At 42.2% G+C, this 19995-nt stretch overlaps 1 protein-coding gene and 1 long non-coding RNA gene across 6 annotated transcripts in view; one reads left to right on the top strand and one right to left on the bottom strand.

The window, feature by feature from the left end:
• Positions 1–19995, top strand: part of kdm6ba (lysine (K)-specific demethylase 6B, a) — a 125431-nt gene that overhangs the window by 100532 nt on the left and 4904 nt on the right. For all 5 annotated transcript variants that reach the window (XM_067446659.1, XM_067446650.1, XM_067446670.1 and 2 more), the window contains 19 exons: positions 5266–5364; positions 6786–6878; positions 7760–7888; positions 8003–8098; positions 8198–8408; positions 8801–9052; positions 9153–9317; positions 9855–10349; positions 10562–13695; positions 13782–13908; positions 14715–14820; positions 14949–15154; positions 15879–15973; positions 16154–16222; positions 16381–16529; positions 16646–16760; positions 16925–17112; positions 17281–17422; positions 17520–17646. In XM_067446659.1, the coding sequence (XP_067302760.1) occupies positions 7770–7888; positions 8003–8098; positions 8198–8408; positions 8801–9052; positions 9153–9317; positions 9855–10349; positions 10562–13695; positions 13782–13908; positions 14715–14820; positions 14949–15154; positions 15879–15973; positions 16154–16222; positions 16381–16529; positions 16646–16760; positions 16925–17112; positions 17281–17422; positions 17520–17646 (5796 nt within the window). In that variant the 5' untranslated portion in view covers positions 5266–5364; positions 6786–6878; positions 7760–7769. The remainder of the gene's footprint in view (positions 1–5265; positions 5365–6785; positions 6879–7759; positions 7889–8002; positions 8099–8197; positions 8409–8800; positions 9053–9152; positions 9318–9854; positions 10350–10561; positions 13696–13781; positions 13909–14714; positions 14821–14948; positions 15155–15878; positions 15974–16153; positions 16223–16380; positions 16530–16645; positions 16761–16924; positions 17113–17280; positions 17423–17519; positions 17647–19995) is intronic.
• Positions 18385–19995, bottom strand: part of LOC137078951 (uncharacterized) — a 28872-nt gene continuing 27261 nt past the window's right edge. The window contains exon 3 of the long non-coding RNA XR_010905380.1: positions 18385–19395. This is a non-coding gene — a long non-coding RNA (uncharacterized lncRNA). The remainder of the gene's footprint in view (positions 19396–19995) is intronic.

Below are 19995 nucleotides of genomic sequence, written 5' to 3' on the forward strand. Positions count from 1 at the left end.
ATTTACTCGCCCTCAAGCGATCCTAGATGTGTGTGACTTTCTTTTTTCAGCTCTCACTTAAGCTTACAGTGCTTCTACATCATATATCCAGATTTAAAACCCAATAAACTATAATCACTGACTTCCAGCAACGGCTGTACACGCGTTTGAGAGAGTCGAGTTCTGGCCAAAGTTTTAAATATGAATTGTTTTGGGGGGGGAGAACCCGTAACCTCTCTTCAGAAGACATTTATTAACCCACTGGAGTCGTATTATTTTTTATGATGGATGGATCTGCTTTTTGGAGCTTCAAAAAAACTCGGGCACTATTCGGTGGCATTATAAAGCTTGGAAAAGCCAGGATATTATTTAATATAACCCAGATTGTATTCGCCTGAAAGAAGAAAGCTATATACACCTAGGAGGACTTGTGGGTGGGTAAATTATGGGATAATTTTTCAGTGCACTATTCCTTTAAATTCCTATTAACACCAAGAATGATTACTATGTCAGCGTCCACACTAGCGGATGATATCGTTCTGTTTATTAAGCGCTTTGTCATCTGTCGCTTCAAATGTTCAAGCTCTTTAAAGCAGGGTGGATTCTGATTGACTGATGATGTTTTTATCGTTCATCAGCTGGGGGGGGGGGGGGGAGGGGGGATGGCATTTTGCATGGTTCCACTGATATTTTATCTCTGAGTCATTGTTATAGCTGTGCTGTGGTCTCTGCCGTTCTTTAATATTTGAAAAAAAATTTTATAACGATATCTTTATTGTTATGGTTCTTGTCCTTGGTGTGAACAGGCCTTTTAGATCTAATCTCTTAAATTGTTTCAAGGGTAAAGGAGCATGTTTCATAACGCAGGTCATGAATGTCATAACTGATTATTTCAGCGACCGTCTGACTTCTCTCTGAGTTACGCCACACTTCTCCAATTAATTGGTTTGTTTAAACTCCACCCCTATTGTTACAATCGACTGCAAGTTTGCATTCAGACCTGCCTCCATCTATTCAATGACAGATAGATACAAACACTTATTTTTATGAAAATCTGTGATGGAAGAAAACATCTGTTGCCACTTCCATTTCATCACAACTTTGAAGACAGCATGAAATAAGTTGTTAAATGTGTGTGGAAGTTTACATATTAGTGTTCATTAAGCACAGCTCACTCCACCTCTGGTCCTTTAGTCAGTGATCAAGCAGTGTTTTTCATTGAATGTATTTTTTCATTCAGGAAAACTGACACATCATGGAAGTAAAATGGTTTGTAAAAATGCTCGTTTCATATTGACATCTTTCATGAGTAGCATCAGTGTCAGTAATCACCTCTTTCAAGGTAATGACTAAGGGTGTTTTCTCAGCAGTGCTCACCACAGTGACAGCATGGATGTTTACTCTCCTAACAGGACATGACCACTCAAGTTACTAAGAAAAGCATCATGTTTCACTTTGAGACGACTCATACTGTGACTGACACCTGAATTTAAGAACTCAATTCTCTGAGTAACATTGATTATTTTGGTGTCACGTCAGGACTGAAGGTGAGAATTTAGAGTAGGATCAACTTGAGTAATAAGATACTAGTTTTCTCAACATTTGTTTAAACTACTAATCTGCCCTGGTTTATATATTAGCATACATATTTATTTGTTAACCAGATGGACATCAGCACTTTCATTTATACATGCTCTTTGCATATGCGGTGAATGTGGATATGAACATTTTAGTGCATCAATATCATATCAATGCCTGGCTGTGCTGTCAGAGCTCGTCATTAAACGCTCAATCCCGATGGATTTATTGTCCGGCTAGCAACCATAAATCAGGAACTAGTTCAAGGGTGATGACATGAAAACGAGAGCAGGGTGAAACTATTGTGGGCTCCGCGTTTGAATGCAGTTGTGACGTTCTGAAAGCATAAATGGAGCCAGTTGTGAAAGTTTTTATTGTGGTGGTGTTTTTGGAAAGGTGGTGCAAGGTCGAGGGAAGGTTGTCACGATGTTACATGTGGGGGAGTTCTTGGCCAGAGTGTCATTATGAAGCGTGCTGTGTGTGTGTGTGTGTGTGTGTGTCCTCAGCTGAACTCCCTTTCTGGATCAGCGTGTACACTCTGCCTTCCAAGCCCACACTCACAGCCTCCACACACACATGCGCATGAGGCAGAGACGCCATTGTGACGACTCAGCCTTGCATCACTGGCAGAGGCATACACACACACACAGAGGGAAGGGAACAGACGCAAGCCTACTGTGACGTTGTGTTTCCTTGTGCCTCTGAGTGTGGTCTCTATCTGATGTGGGTTATATAATGGCCAAATTTGAGCACTCCCCCACGGGCTCTTCCGCTGTCTCTCTTGCTCACTGAGGAATGTTCCACCTCCTAATATTTCTCTCCTCTTCCTATCCTTATCTCCAATACGTTTTCCCTTTGCAGGCTTACACCACAAATCCCTTGACTCAACTCCATGTCGATCTTTTATGCTTGCTTGCGCACTCAGCTGTTTTGGCTCTCTGAGTAGCTCTGTGGTAGTTTTCTGGCAGGAAGCAAGGATGGTGTCGTCATGCTGGGAATGACGACATTCACACGACCCATAGCACTATTTTTAAAATAAAGTCCTCCTTTTGATATATTTTTTCACATTGCTGTGACGTCAGCCCCTTTATTCTTTCAAAATGTTTTTTTTTTTTTTTTTTTTTTTTAGTCCAGCTGTATGGTTGGTTAGTTGACACGGTTATTTCCTGAAGGGTTTTTTTGTTGTTTGTTTGAATGGACAGGTTGGTTGGAGACGCCCACATAGCCCTCAATTGGTTGGTGTTTTTAGGTGCTGATGTGGTAAGTGTGACGACAATTCAGTGACTGGAATAGTTGTTTAGATGTTTGTTGTTATGGGGATTTTATCAAGCTGAGGGTCGACGTGGGGGGCAAAAATGGGGAATTTTCTAATTATGTCATCATCCTTGTAACATTTACTAATCAAAAGGGATTTGAAAATAATTCCAAAGAGTTTTTGAACCCGAATATGAGTACACATGGCATTTTTAGAAAACAGATCTGGTTGGCTGTAGCATGAAAGTGAATGTGAATTACAATAAACCAATAACCACACAACCACGTTTACTATTATAATTGGGTAGCACTTTATTTTACAGCCCTGTTCCCCATGTACATACTAGGTACTTATTATAGTAATTGCAATAACTTGGTACTTACCTTGAACCTACCCCTAAACAAAACCTGGTAACACTTTATTTTAAAGTGTCCTTGTTACATATACTTACCATAGTATTAACAGTAAATTATGCATTATTAAATGCAACTAACCTTCAACCAAACTCTATTCTAAGCGCATGTTAATTAGTATTACTCAGTAATTAAATATTTAACTACTGTTACAATGACACCTTAAAGTATAATACCCATGTAATTACCTCATATTACACTTAGGTCAGTACACTGTAAGTGAAAAAAGTGCAACCATTAATTGAACCGCAAGCCAACGGTTTTCTCCTTTCTGATCGACGTCATGAGTTTAGTTTAAAAAAAAGAAAAACACTAATTTTACAGTTCGTATGTTTGTGCATATGTTTATCAATGACGGCACACTTTCAGAAATTCCCGACGCTGTGACGGAGGTGGGCATCCCCGATCACCTGACCATAAAGACTACGCAAGAGAAAGGGGGAAGAGTCTGGTTTGTGGGGTAAGCCCTTTCCATGGTTGAGTCACGGTAGTTCCCCTGTTAGAAAGCAGACGCCTAGCTGTTATCAGACCTGGTGTGTGTATGCGTGTTTCGATTTTTCTCTTCCTTACAGTAAGTTTAATAATCAGTTTCGGTGTGCTGTAATGTTACTTGAAATCGATATTACTAATAATGAAAAACATGTTCTCGTAAAAGCAAAGCTGTAGCAGAATGATATGCGAGATGTGAATATGTAGTACTGAGAAGTTTCGTTTTGCATTTGTGTGCGTGTGATTCGGCATGTGTGTGTGAATGTACACTGAAAAAATATGATTCAAACCACTACGCACAACTGTCTCTTTGCATTAACCTTGCATGTGTTGGTGTGTATCCGCTATTCTGACCAAAGTGTATGTCGAACCTAGATAAAGTATCATATCAATAATTGTAACTAAAGCAGTTTTGCTCATGCTTGTATAAGCTGCTTCACAGAGCGTGCTCTTAAAGTGTTGCCATGTCCACTTATAAGCATTTTTGGGCCTGTTGTCTAAGCATGGCTTATAAAGTGATCAAGTTTACGGAGTTATTAAAGTGAGCCAGTGGGGTTTGCAATATTTCCATATTGTTTTGCATAAAGCATTTCGATTTATTTAGAAATTTTGTAAATGCAGTTGACATTACCTGCAAATTTTGACAGATAATTCGGTTGCGTAATGTGATTGTCACTCCCATAAATTCCCGAACTGTTTGTATACAGAACAGGATTAAGCACTTAAAGGTGAATTGACAAAATAATGAATGAAGTGTGTATGTGGCCTGTATTGTGTTATATTACCTCGTCAGTAAACAACGACTTCCCCTTCTGAGATCTTTGGAAATGTGAAAATGCTCCATAGTTTAAGAGTCCCTTGGTGTAGTCTGTGCACATGCCTATTTCATACAAATGTATATATTGCTCTTGTGCTAAAACCCTGCAGACATACCAATCCCCTGAAAACACTTTATCCACCCTGTATTTCTCATGAGTGTTTTTCCCGAGCTAAAGTTTTCACATGTGATAGTTGGCTTTCCACTCCAATACATCTCTATGAGAGCCAGGCCTGTGTTTATTCGGACACCTCCCCACAATAACTCTCACCATTGTGTGTGAGAGACGGTATCACGATTTCCTCTCACTGTTGTCCTGCTCACCACCCAAGAGCTCCCATGCAGACAGATTTCCTTTTAGTTTCTTAAAAAACATCCACTTCTCGCCTGGATTGTCAATGTTTCACATATCATTTGTTCTAAGGCCTAAAGAAGCTAAAATATTTTAGTTTTATTAATTCATTTGTTTAACATTTTTATTCTAAAATATTAATAATTATGATAATATAAGGACCCACTTTATATTAGGTGGCCTTAACTACTATGTACTAACATTGTAATTAATCATTTGATACAATGCACTTATTATATAATGCACTAAACTGGCTGTTTTTGTTTTGTGGTGCTGATTGGATGGAATAAAGCCAATGTAATAGACCTGGAAAACAAATAAGAGTGAAATCAAACTCAATCCACTGACGTTTATCTCTTTATCTCTCTCTCTCTCTCTACAGCGATCAACGACCACCAAGTCGGCAGAGATGATCGAGTGTTGGTGCTAAACCCGAACTCTTCAGACATTTGAGAAGTGGTGCTAAATGCTTATTTGACAGGTATGTGTGTGTGTGTGTGTGTGTGTGTGTGTGTGTGTGTGTGTGTGTGAGGGAGAGTACGCAGAAACTCTAAGATTGCAGTGTATTACAGGGCCATGATTAATCCAGTCCCCGCTAGCAGCTAAATCCAGACTTCCTGAAATATCCGAGAAGCCTTTTAATAGTCCGACACCATGAGCCAGAGAGGAGTGGGAGGGCTCGTATGCACTGTCGGCTCAAAATACACATACACACTGACTGACTAAACCTGCTGAGCAATAGCTCACACACACACTCTTACTGTATCCAAACAATCTCAGAATACTGTGCCACATACATATTTATATTTGGACTAATTATGTCTCAACACCAAAATGACAGCTTAAAGACTATATAGTAGTGTTAAAGGCTTGTGAATTTCAACTGAAAGTGTTACTCTGCCTGTTGAGTAACTAGCCCAGGACTAACCTGTCAGGTTATACAGCATTTTATGGGTGGCAAGTTTTGCATCTGTGGCCTGTTTTATTGTATAATAAGTGTGTGTGTTTTGTGCTATAGAAAGAGAGCCTGTGTCTGTCACACTTGAAACGCTTTTGCCAAGTGCATAATTAGTGTGTGCTAGGCGTCTTTTGCTGTATGGGCATATGTGTGCGTGTGCCAAGCAATCTCAAACGAGTGTGTGCACACGCGCTTGCCAATATTTGTGCATCCAGCTTGCGCTCGGTGTGCCATGTGTGTTCAGAATGCGTGGGAAGCTCAGTGTGTTTGCCTGCGTGGGTGTTTCATGGCAGCACAGCCGGTCTTCTCACTTTGGAGTCTCCCTAAAGAACACTTTAATTTTAGACCCGTCTTTTTCCCCTAATCTGTCCATCCATCCTGCTCAAGCCTTCTGCTGTTCCTTTCCTCCCTCCACCCCTTGCTCTCTTTCTTTCTATCCTTTCCTCTCTCCATCACGCCTGGCCTAATGAGATTAACCTCACTGCCTCACTTGTCACACACACACACTCATACACATGCAAATAATCAAACTCAAGCAACACAACACAAGTACACACACTCCTTTATGTACACATGCACACAGACACCGCTGGCTTGACTCCAGGACTTTGCTCTGCTCGTCCCCTCCCTCCCATCACTCTCACCCTCTGCCAAGAGGCCTCAGGAAGGGTTATAATGACCTCAGTGTACTCACCCTATAGGTGAACTCCCACAAGCCCATCTGTGCACCCTTTCTCACATTAGAAGACAGAAGAGCACTGCCCCCTAGAGGTTACAAGTAGTACTGAAGTTCTGGAGGGTTCCTTTGTTAATAGCTGCCTCCGGGCCAAACACTCATACAGACTACAAAGGGTGTGTTTTCCCCCTGTGTTTAATGGATTTGGCTGTATATTTGTGCCTCACCCCCTTATGTCCCATCTCTCCTCTTTTCTTTCTTTTTCCAGTTGGCAGGAGTAGCAGTAAACAGCTTCTCCTTCGTGTTGGTGAGTGGCCCTCTCTGTTTTGCAGTGGAGGGCTTCACACTCACAGCTAGTGTGGTGAGTAGAAATTATTGAACAATAATTTAGATATGATTATTTGGTGCCTCTTAGCATAACATTTTGTAATATTAACGCTGTAGTGTAGCCACTAAATAAAGGCTGCATTTACACTGCAGGGCTTGTTGCACAATTCCGATTTGGTGGTTATATCCGATTTTTGATGACCCTCTTACATCTTTTAAAAGCGACCCGTATCCGATATTTGCATTTACACTGTACACTGGCCCAAGACGTTCTTAACCGGAAAAGGAAGTAAATGGTGCGATATTCAATGGACGCCGACAACATGATTATTCAATGTTTTTCTTTCCGCACTTTTCCACACATCTTTAAAGGTCAGCAAAACATTTCTCTCGTAAGGCGGTGAAAAAGAGGAGAGCCCTTGATTGCAGTTTGTGTCTCCCTGAGTTGACGTCATTCATCTCCGTCCTTTTTTCATTTATTGGGGAATATCCGTTTTGACCGCTTACATGGCAGATGCAAATGGATTGATTACCACATATGAGTGAGGCCTGAATTCGATCTGGGGATATCAGAATCCATGCGTTTTTTTTTCCTGCTTACACGTTTACATGTCATATTCGATCTATGCCACATGAGAGGAAAAAACTCTGAATTGGGTCACTTGAACCATGCCGTGTAAATGGGGCCAAAGAGATGTCTGCTCTGCCATCTGACTAGATCAGATTTAACCGAAGACATTTAGGGCGGCATCATGGCTTAGTAGTTCGATGGTTCAGTGTCACAACCACTTAACTTCTTGCAATCTTTCCAGCATGTAGTGCAGTATTTTCCTGGCAGTGACAGGTGTATTGGCTAAAATATTGACTATTGAAGATGTGTGCGTAATTACATTATTAAGTAGTCTTTGTTTATAGTCTAGGCTGGATGCATCACACACCAGAACAGTTCACCGGGTGCAGCACACGGGACCCTTTTCCTCTGGACGGACTCAACCGGGGACCATGGGCTCCCGTGGGCAGCCGCGCCTGGCCAACTCCCTCCAGGTAATTATACCTCATTATCAGGGCTGCATTATGCTTTTAGGGACTTCACTGATTAAGTTGTGTTAACAGAGCAATCAAAAGGAATGATTAAAGCAAAAAATATTCTCTTGATAGGTGCTTACCTGGTGTCAGTCAGCATCAGTTCCTCTCACATATGCCACCTAGTCACATGACTGGCCTAAACCAGCCTAGTAAATTTTTAAACAATGGGTGAGTGTCTTTTAAGCTTTATGGTTGTTTTACAAACAACGCAACGCTGTACGTTTTTGCCAGAAGTGTAAGTTTGCTAATGTGCCTTTGTATTTCCAGCCCTTTACATCGAGGGGATAAGCAAGACCTGTCTCAGGCTTTGTTGCCAGGATTACAAAGGATACCCCCTGCTCCTCCAAGGCCTTGGGAACCAACCAGAACTGGCCAGGGTTATGATCCATTGCCTGGGGATAACCACAACCGACTACACAATGGCTACAATGCAGGGCCTCCTGCACACCTTACAGCTCGAGCCAATCAGCTACTGAAGGTGAATATTGACCATATATTTAATTACATTTCATAAGCATGTAAATTATGTAATAAGTGAATTACCAGCATTAATTTAAACTTTTAGAGCTGATGATACACAGGGCAACTTTTTGAGCAATGTTGCTGGGCAATTTTGCTAAGTGATGTTGCTGTGGGCATTTTGCCATTGAGAATGGGCATCACATTTCTTTTTGGATATCCAGATAGAAATGTCTTGCCCATTCTCAATGGGAAAGTTTCCAAACAACATCTTTCAGCAACATCGCTCAAAAGGTACCCCATGTATCATCAGCTTAAGAATTCAATTGAATGTGTAGCACTGTAGCTTACTTAACTGAATATTAGGGTTAAGAGTACTCTCACTAAACTTTGTTTCTCTTTCTCCACAAGTATGGTGCTCCTCATCCTCAGTTCACAGCCCATGGCTCACGGCCCATGCCTCCAATACCTGATATATGGACTCAACCTCAGACTCAGCAGCAACCCAGAGGACCTCACTCTCATTCTGGACAGTTAAAACGGCCTGGGCCCCCTCTGGGAGAGCATTCTGTCATTCAGCATACGCCTGCTCCATCTCTACACCGGCCCATGGAAGAGTGCCCCAATCCAAGCAAGAGAAAGAAGAGTTCTTTGTCTGACCAGGTTGGTCATGTCTTTATGGCCTCACCCATGCATTTTCTGTCATAACACTCCTTTAACAAATGTTGTAAAAAGCCCTCTCTTTTTCTGTTTCTTATGTCAGGCTCATCATTCAGCCATGCAGCGCATACCTGGACAACCTGTAAATTTGAATCAGCAGCCATCCTCTCAATACCCCTCTCCCAAATCTGGATTTTGGAACCCAGTGCACAAAGGGGGAGCACCCTGGAACCCAAATGAACGCAAAAGCGGGCAAATCGATTTCCAGGTCAGTCACCGCTGATCGTAATATTAATATTAGGTGATATTTTCTTGTATTGTATCACTTTAATAGCGTCATCTGTCCCTGCCACTTTATTACCCTTCACATTTACCAACATATTACACTATTTTGCCCTGATTTTCACTTGCCGGCTGTTAATGGAGATCTTGTCGAAGAGCAGAAATTGTAGACAACTATTTAGCAGGTTAAATATTTGGACTTGTCTGCAATCCAAGTACTGTAGTGTAAAATGTTTTGGTAACACTTTAGTATGGGGAACACATTCACTATTAACTATTACTTTTGCCTCAATAAATTCCTAATTTACTGCTTATTATTAGTTAGTAAGGTAGTTTTTGTAGCATTTAAGTTTAGGGATTGAGTAGGATTAAAATTAAGTGTTACCAATGTTTTGAACTAACATTGACTGACTTTGTAGTGTAGTGTGAAAAGCACAGCAACCCATTTTCTTGTAGTGTATGGGCATTATTACTGACAATACACTTTCTTTAATGGCTAATTCTTCTAACTGTCAATTCCCAGGATTCAGCTACACCAGGAATTGGAAGTTTCCCATATAAACCGCCTCCTTTGAATCCATCACCCACCATTCCCCCCACAAGAGGTTATGGACAAAGCAGAGGTCCTCTACCACAGTCCCAGAAGACCATTCCGTCATCCCAGTCTCTGGGGCCACCTTCACAGAGCCCTCACATCCACCATTCAACATACTCCTACCCCAACAACAAACCTTCAGATCAGACCCAAGGGCTACCACAGGGTACTACTCCACAAAGAAGACATGATTCTGGAGTGAATTCTTTGGATAGTCAGGCTCCACCACCACCTACATCCTCATCACTGCGGGCAGATAGGGAGCGCCCTGCACCCTCACCAGCAAACCACACCACTGTGCCTTACAGTCACTCCCAGTTCCAGCCTCACCCAGGGCTGATCCATTCCACCAGCCCACCAGCCAGCAACCAGGCCAAGGCCACAGTACCTCAGCACAACTCCAACAAACCCTGGAAGAACCAGGTAACGCACACAGAGAATATAATGAAGTGAATCACTCAGATTCAACTTGTATTAATTAAAACCTGACTGATGCACAGAAAAATATTTTCCTGATTAAAATTTGAAAATGACTGCCTGTTTATTATTAGTCAATAGCTGATACGCAACATATAAATGTTATCAATAGTGTCAATTTTGTTGTTTTGCTGACTCTAATATTCATTTCCCTTTAGGAATCACATGACATTTCAGCAACAGGGGATTCTCAGGTTGTCGCACGCCTTTCTCAGGCACAGAATAAGGTTGTTGGGGGCGACCAGGGTCCAGGGACGCCCAAACGTGTGAGCCCTTCTCAGGCCCCTGCTCGAAAACCTGTCATTACCCCAAACCTGGAAACTCCTCATCCACCTCGCTCCCTGGAACAATACACCAATGTTGGAAGCATCCCTACTATGAGCTCTGCACCCCCTAACACCTCTACCCCCAGCACCCCGAGCAGCTGGAGAGGAACGGATTCTTCAGTGCTAATCTCAAACCCAAACCATGTATCCATGATTGGTCAAAATCGGCCACATCTAGGGTATCAGGGTGTCCACCCTGGTGTTGGAACCCTTCCACACCCATATAGAGGGACGCAATCTCAGATTCAGCAGTCCACTCTTCCTCACATAGGACAAGGTAGACCTAACTACACCCCAGTGTCCTCTACTTTCTCCACCCTAAACTCAGGGCTTCAGAGATCAGGGGAGAGCGTCATCACCAGCAAGTCCTGTAACACTCTCCCCCAAGCCGTCAGCTCACCTTTACACCTCCCTCAACCTCCAGCACACATAAAAGTCAATTCAGCCCTCCAGTCAATATCTAACAGTTCATACAACTCAGTGCCCATTCAAGCTTCCTCCTCAATTTCTCAGGCAACTACTACTGTTCCAGCCCCAGTCTATCCAAGGTCTTGTTTGCAAACTTCTGCGCTAAGCTCTCAATCCATTGCTGATGCTTTAAATAAACTCGATGCAGAGTTGCGAGGCCACATGCAAGCAGAAGAGAGAATGAGAGAACAGGAGGAAGAGAGGAAACGAAATGTAGAGCGACAAGAAGTGGAGACAAAGCCACACAGTGAGTCTGCAATCAAGAGTCTGGAACGTTTGCTGTCAGGGAGTGCAGCTGAGCCTCCACCTCTTCGTTTGTCTCCAGCCAATGCACCCTCTTCCGTCTCACCTCCTAGCCAGAATTCACCACCTTATCCCTGGTTGAGTCGAGGAGGAGTGCCCCCACGTCCTTCTGTAACTGGAACAACCATTATAGAAAGACCACGACCACCCCCTCTCACGCCCCAGACCGAATATGCTCGTGAGAAGCAAAGACAGAGAGAAAAATGGAAGAGTGGAGCACCATCACAAAATTCTACTGGGATTACCACATACCCCTCAGAGTCAGGTCTCATAAGCCCTTCCCACAACCACACAATGCAATTGAAACCTGATCCATCCAAAGATGTCACCATGTTGAAATCCTCTCCTATTCCTAGGATTATGGATGCTATACCCAACCCCCCGCCCCTGCGAGAGCCACCCAAACTGTACCAGGCTTTCCCCAAGGATGTTCGCTCTTCATGCACACAAATCAGCACGCACACAAATAGCCTGCAGAAACACATGTCCAGTACGGGACTTGGTAGTCTGGGTAGCAGCGCTAGTAGTTGCAGTGGTGACTCTGATGGTGCCCAATTTGAGGAGGAAACTTCAGAGCTCTTGCCTGATGGATTGGCTAACATTATGAAGATGCTGGATGAATCCATCAAGAAAGAGGAGGAGTTGTATTCTGTTCAGAGGGGAGAACAGGCAGTTCTGGAACCTCCATTTTCTGCAAATGTGGTGCCGATGAAGAGTTATTTATGTGCACCAGACCTCGTTCCTGCATTAAAGCAATCTCCAACTGAGGATTATCAGGCAGATAGCCATGCAAGCCCTCCTGTGTTAAGTCGGCAAGGTTCCTTGGCATCGCCTTGCAGTCGCACTTCTTCACTTGAGGAAGAAGAGGAGGTTCTCAAGGTTATTTCCAAGTCTGCCAATTCCACTAGCATGCAGTCCCAAAAAAGCATTCTTGCCACAACAGGAACCAACTATCGCCATAGTGACTTGGCCAAGCTGTATGGCCTTCCAGAGGTAGAGAAAAGTGAGTGTGAGGATGATGAAGAAGAAGCTGATCGGGAAGATGATACTCCATCCTGTTCACCACCACCTCAGCGGCCACATCTCCACCAGACAGGTGTGAACAGCATGTTTAAAAACCTTGCGTCTGTCCTTGAGAGCCAGAAATACACCTACCGGGGTGGACCCTTTGGTCGTCCTCCTCCCTCTGCATTTGTGGGAGTTAAGTACTCTTCGTCTCTCTCTTTGGGGCCTGACATTTGCAGGCAACAACAAAGCACTTCTCCCACATCAGGTACAGCCAATCACCCAGGTTTTAGCAGTCCAACCCAAACCCCTGCCATTAGTAACTCAGATCAGCCCTCTCCTCTCTCGCCTACAAATTGGGCATCCGAGAGGACACGAGGGGATAAAATAAGCCAGTCAGATCTTTTGAGTAATGATGATGAGGAGGAGATTTCAGAAGAAGCCACTGGAGAGAAGGATTCAGGATCTCTGAAAGACTTGTTAGATCGACGACCAAAACTGACCACCATCTCCGAGTCTTCGCTAGCAGAGCTTGGTCATAGCTATGAGTTGAACAAACACATAGTCCTTTATAAAGACCACTCAAAGGCAGATTCGCAGATATGCAAACCCGATAAAGAAAAGGACCGCCACAGAGACCGAGAACGAGAGAGGAAACACAAACACAGTAGCAAAAAACATGAGGACAGGAAAGAGAGAAAGAAAAAGCACAGAGAAAGACACGACGATGCGTCTCTTTCCTCGTCCTCATCTTCCAGCTTCAGTCGACGGCACAGGGACGGGAAGTCACACAAGGAAAAGAAGAGTAGGCAGGTGCTGGCTGACCTGGACATTCAGAGTAAGGAGTTTAGGGAGAAGGAACAAGAGCGTGATGGAGACAAGAAGAGAAGGAAAGAGGAATGTCACCAACCTCAGAGCGAAGGGGAAGAGTGGGCACAAAGTAAAGACAATGGCAGCAGCTCAGGACGTTCCTCAGAGCTCCCATCAGCTTCAACAGCATTATGTTCGGACGACTTTCAGAAACTAAAGGCACTGACAGATGGACCACCCAAAGAACTGAAGATACGCCTCATAAAGGTGGAGAGTGGGGACAGGGAGACTTTTATTGCTTCGGAGGTGGAGGAGAGGAGGATTCCTCTGGAGCAAATCACCATAAAAAACACAGCTAGTGAAATCATCAGAGCCTGCAAGTAAGTGATATTTCCATGCAGGACATCCCAGTGGCAGTTTGATGTCATTATGACCATATCTAATACTTAATGTCTTCTTGTTTCAGGGGAGCTCGTATGAAGGAGAAATTCAAGGAATCGTACCTCCTACCTGCCTTCTCTGTCAAACCAATAATGACCACAGAGCTGCCCATCCCGCGAGAGAAACTCAACCCCCCCACACCTAGTATCTATGTAAGCACTGCTGTAGCATTGTTGGCATCTCCTGCCCCCTTGTGGTCATTTTTTGTATTGCATGCACAACCTCTACTATTCTGTCAATGCTGGGGAAGAGTTGTCTCATAAATTATGGAAAATTCCATCAATGGTGGGGAAAGACTTAAAGACTTTCCGTGTTTTTTACTTTCTAGGCTTGGTTGTGTTTATGTGGCGCAGTGTAACATTTCTTTATAAAAAATATATTAAAAAAAAAAAAAAATATATATATATATATATATATATATTTTTTTTTTTTTTATATATATTTTTTTTTAAACACTGTATTTTTCTTATTTTACCTCTATTCCACACCGCTGTCTCCACTGTCCTTTGAACGGCTCGTTTGCTTCATGCTTCCATCCCTCCGAAAAACGGTCGAAAAAAATAATCCGACCAAAAATGGTCTTAGATTGGTTAGATGGCCAAATGTAGTTTGATGTATTTTTATTGGCTGATGTGCCAAGCACAGGTTGCCGGAAACACCACACCCCTTACCATTACGGGCAGAAGACACATCTGCGGTGACTAGCAAGGGTTTATGATGTCACCAACCCAGGAAGAAGCTTGTTGTAGTCCAAACCGGCTGTTTTTGTAGTCAATAAACTACCATAACTTTAAAAGGCAATATCTGCGTTTGCATTGAACTTTCAGTGCTGTAACTTTGCAGATACTGTTTATGCTCAAGCAGCAACATTACACACTTAAGTTAAACAAGTAAAAACACATGCAACCACCCCTTTAAAAGCATTTCTTAATGATTCGATGTTGGTGTTTCTCTGCAGTTGGAAAGTAAACGAGATGCATTCTCTCCGGTCCTGCTGCAGTTCTGCACAGATTCGAAAAACCCCATTACTGTCATCCGAGGACTAGCTGGCTCCCTTAGATTAAGTAAGTTTCTGCATATCTTTTGGATAGATGGTGGATGGACCGTATCATTTTGTAACTGTACAGTTGTCCAAACAGTTGCTGTTGTGGAAACTAAGTTGCCCTTTTTTTCCAATCCCCCTCCTTTATAGATCTTGGTCTGTTTTCCACTAAGTCTTTGGTGGAGGCAAATGCGGAGCATGCAGTAGAAGTCCGGACCCAGGTTCAGCAGCCAGCAGACGAGAACTGGGATCCCAGTGGCACTGGACAGACCTGGCCCTGTGAGAGCAGCAGGTCACATACAACGATTGCCAAGTATGCCCAGTACCAGGCCTCCAGTTTCCAAGAGAGCTTACAGGTGTGAACACACACTCCTACACCATAAAAGTTTGAACACAATGCTTGTTATTTACATTTAATCATTTAGCAGACACTTTTATCCAAAGTGAACTTACAAAAGAGGAGAGGAATAGAAGCAACTAAAAAAACAAGGGCAACAGCCTGCAAGTGCTGTAAGAAGTCCCAGTTAATGGAGCACAGTACACAAAACTTTTTTTGTTGTTGTAATATAACAAACAGAAAATGTAATTGGATAGTTAAGTGCTAGTCTTTTTGGTCAGGTGCAGTTGGCTAAGATGTGTCATGAAAATGGCTACAGACTCGGCTGCTCGAATAGAGTTAGGCAGGTCATTCCACCAGGTGGGAACGGTCCAGGAAAAGGTCTGTGAGTGATTTTTATGCCTCTTTGGGATGGCACCCCAAGGCGTTGTTCATTTGCAGAACGCAAGCTTTTGGAGGGTGTATAAGTCTAACCAAGCGAGTTTTAGGTATATTGGTTCAGAGCCAGTGGTTGCTTTGTAGGCGAGCACCAGTACCTTGAATTTGATGCGGGCAGCCATTGACAGCTAGTGCAAACTAATGAAGAGAGGCTAATTTCTAATAATTAATTTCCAGAGGTGTACAGGTCATTTTGCAAATACTTTCAAATTCTTGTTTGTACATTTCCGTCAGATATAAACTCTAAAATTGCATGCAGAATAATACACATCATGCACTCACTATACCATTGTTTGATCTTGCAGGAAGAGAAAGGCAGTGATGAGGAAGAGGAGGAGGAAGAGAAATCAGCGACTAACTCTGAGAATATGACCAGTAACCCCTCAGCTCCCAGCTCTAGGTAATTTATAGCAATTACCTTAGCACTTAAAGCAAATCAATTTAACTTTTTTTTTTTTTTTAAAGGACATTTTTTGGATCAATTCAAGAATTAAGATTTTAATTAACTATTATTAATCACACTCCCTGTGTGTGTATGAATAAATATCTGCTGTTATTAATGGTTTCATTATTTTTACAGTTCAGAGCAGAAATCACAGGGGAAGATAATTAAATTTGGCACCAACATTGATCTCTCCGATCCCAAAAGGTAAGACCATAATTATTTAAATGTGTGCAGCAACTTTTCCTGTTTCTTTTGAGTCGAATGAAAATCGCCACCATGAATGTGTTGTGGAAATTGAATGCTGCCTTTGTAATGTACAAGCAATCCGCATGAACCTAATGGTGTTGTGTCTTGTGCTTTAGATGGAAGCCACAGCTGCAAGAACTGCAGAAGCTGCCGGCGTTTATGCGCGTTTCCTCCAGTGGTAATATGCTGAGCCATGTTGGCCACACCATTTTGGGAATGAATACAGTACAACTCTACATGAAGGTCCCTGGCTGCCGCACACCAGGTTTGACTCGATCTCAAATAATGTTCTTGATTTGTAGTCAATCAAGGATGGATTAGTCTGCTTTGGAAAGTAGTTCTTTATCGATGCTAAATGTCATGTTTAATGCTTGTCATCAGGACACCAGGAGAACAATAACTTCTGTTCCGTAAACATCAATATTGGCCCTGGAGACTGTGAGTGGTTTGCTGTCCATGACGACTACTGGGAGGCTATCAGTGATTTCTGTGAAAAGTAAGAAACTGTGCTGCTTGAAATATTACAAATCCGTCTTTGTAAGCAACAGTAGAGTTAGTCAATGTACCAAAAACTGTGGTACACAAAATGTGTCAAAATAACACTAATCAGGAATCAAATATTGTTTGGCTGTTAAAGTTTTTGAACTCCTTTTCTCTCAGGCATGGAGTGGACTACCTAACTGGATCATGGTGGCCGGTTCTAGATGACTTGTACCGCTCTAATATCCCTGTGTACCGGTTCATCCAAAGGCCTGGAGATCTGGTATGGATCAACGCAGGCACTGTACACTGGGTTCAAGCTGTGGGCTGGTGCAACAACATTGCTTGGAATGTGGGACCTGTTAACTGTGAGTAACCCACACACCTAAACTTTTAACCTTTTCTTTTTATCAATGAAAAATTGTATCAGTCATTATGGTTACATAAACAACAAATGTGTAAAACTAAACTTTCTTAGATAGGGCACAGAACTTTAAAAAGCTGTTTTTGCTTTAACTTCATCTTTGCATTTGTAGCATATCAGTACCAGCTGGCTTTAGAGAGATTTGAGTGGAACGAAGTGAAGAAAGTGAAATCTATCGTTCCCATGATTCACGTGTCCTGGAACGTGGCACGCAACGTCAAAGTCTCCGATCCAGACACTTACAAGATGATCAAGTGAGTATGCAGCAGCATTAAGGACTCTTTCTTACCAAGTTACACCACAATTAAGTAGCATGGACATTTCATTAAAAAAAATTGTCCTCCTTTTCAGACACTGTCTCCTTCAGTCTATTAAGCACATTCAGATCCTGAGGGACCAGCTGGTGGCAGCAGGAAAGAAGATCTCCTACCAGAGCAGAGTGAAAGATGAGCCGGCCTACTACTGTAATGAGTGTGATGTGAGTCGATTGTTGAGCTTCATAATTTGCCAAATATATTGGCAGGTTCTATGTAGAAAAAAGGATGCTATTGGTATGCAAAACCCCACTAGACCTGCAGAATTATATTACAAAAAAAAGAATATTTATTATGCAGCGGTCTTCTCTCGGGTTATGAAATAATGCAACTTTGAGTTATTCTGCATTAGAATTTGGCACAACCAAAAGGTGTAATTTCTGTACCGCTAGCAATCATTATTTTTGCAGTTCCTTTTGGTGTCACTAGAGGCCCAGGAATGGGGCTCTTTGATGCTTGTTTTATTATACATTTCATTTAGTGTGTAATATAGCTGTCTGCACTGCAAAAAAAATGCTTTTTTTCTTTTCTTTGTTTTGGTATTTTTGTCTTGTTTCTAGTCCAAACATCTAAAAATTCTTAAAACAAGAAGTATTTACTGGAAAAGCAAAAGTAATAGTTTTAAGTTAATTTTCCCCCAAAACAAGACAGAGTTTTTGCTTAAAATAAGCAAAACAATCTGCCAGTGGATTAAGTAAAATAATCTTAAAACATTTAGCTTATCCCACTGGCAGATTATGCTTATTTTGGGCAAAAACTCTTAGTTGAGTTATTTTTCACAAAACAAGACAATTCTTTTTACTTGTCTGGTAAATGTTTCTTAATGTAAGATTTTTTTTGTTTTAGAAATTTTGAGTTTCAAAAATACTAAGTAAGAAAAGCATTTTTTTGTAGTGTGTGCATGTAAACAATCTCCAAAGCACGCAGTCCATGCAAGTCCAACAGGACTGAATCTCTACAACAGAAAACAAACCTAAATGCTTTTTTTTTGTAGTCCTGCCATTGTGACGCACCAATGTCACCATGGAAGACATTTTTCAAAATACCCGCCTACTTGCTATTTTGGATCGCCCTCAAACAAAGGCAGTTGTAAGCCCAGGAGGAATTTATCACTGTCACAGTTTTTTTTTAATATCACATCAAGGGCAAAACATTTTTGTTCTCACCATTTTAATAGTGATTTCTGCTGAACCGTGCAGGGGTGCACTTCCTGTGATAGCTTTACAGTGATGACAGGAAAATTATGCATTTCAGCTGAAGTCATAAAGATCCACTTCCAAGCTCGCAGAGTTTAATATGACCCCCACTTTTAACTCTGACCGATAAGGCAGATTGTTACAAGATCATCATTTATTAAACAAGTTAATTTCGCCTATAAGGCAGTTCGGCAAAAAATGTCATCCAGCCAAGTCTCACACAACAGCGTCAGTACAGTCAGATCAATAATACTGTTGATTATTAAGTTTCCCCAACTATGCAAGCGAGGGGCAACATTTGTCACCTGATGGAGTTTGGGTTCCTTGGGAGAAACCAAGCTCACTCGGGGAGCCAGTTCTCCTCTGGCCATAAAACAAACACACGGTGTCATGATGAGTCAGACTGCATCACGAGTCACAATTCAGATCGGGATGGGTAGCATTTAAATATTCATCCAGTTCCTTTTGTTTGAAGATTCGATTCTTCATGCCGGTATGGAGCCAAAGCTGGCCTTAGGGTCTGCGGAGGACCTGCCTGGTTCTTGTGGTCTTTGCTGAGGATCTGTGCCAATGACTGTCATGTCGATGAGGCCTTCACAGGGGATTGTCTAGTAGAAACAGGTCCCTGCTGACATTCAGGGCTACGTTGTGGTCGTGCCTAGGTGCAGGTCCACCATCTGATCTGGATATGGACCGGATACGGCTGACTACGGTAACCTTGGGATAAGGATGAGACAGATAGGTTAATATTAGCGTAGATGACATTCTTTTTACGATGTAAAAAGTACATCGGGTCTTATAGGAAGCCTTCCCAGTTCTGGTTAACTTAATTTATGCAGCCTTACAATCATTATCTGATTCGAATAATAGAAATTAATAATGTTCTGTGTATGCCAGGTTAAAGAGATGCACTTTTAGTCTAGATTTAAACTGACTGAGTGTGTCTGCTTCCCAAACAGTGCTAGGAAGACTGGTCCAGAATTTAGGTACTAAATAGGAAAAGGATTTACCGCCTGCAGTTCATTTTGATATTCTAGGGATTATCAACTGGTCTTGATCACTATAGACGTGAAAGACTATAATGTGTTAAGAGCTCACTCAAGTATTGGGAGTGTTAAACCATTTAGTGCTTTGTAAGTCATCAGCAAGATTTTAAAATGTATGCGATGTTTAATATGGAGCCAGTGCAGTTTTAACAGAACTGGGCTAATAATGTCATACTTCCTGGTTCTTGTAAGAACTCGAGATGCTGCGTTTTGGACCAGCAAAGTTTGTTTATTAAGCGTGCAGTGCTACCACCCAGTAGAGCATTACAAT

This window comes from Pseudorasbora parva, chromosome 1 (genome assembly GCF_024679245.1).
Source record: "Pseudorasbora parva isolate DD20220531a chromosome 1, ASM2467924v1, whole genome shotgun sequence".
Classification (NCBI taxonomy): domain Eukaryota; kingdom Metazoa; phylum Chordata; class Actinopteri; order Cypriniformes; family Gobionidae; genus Pseudorasbora; species Pseudorasbora parva.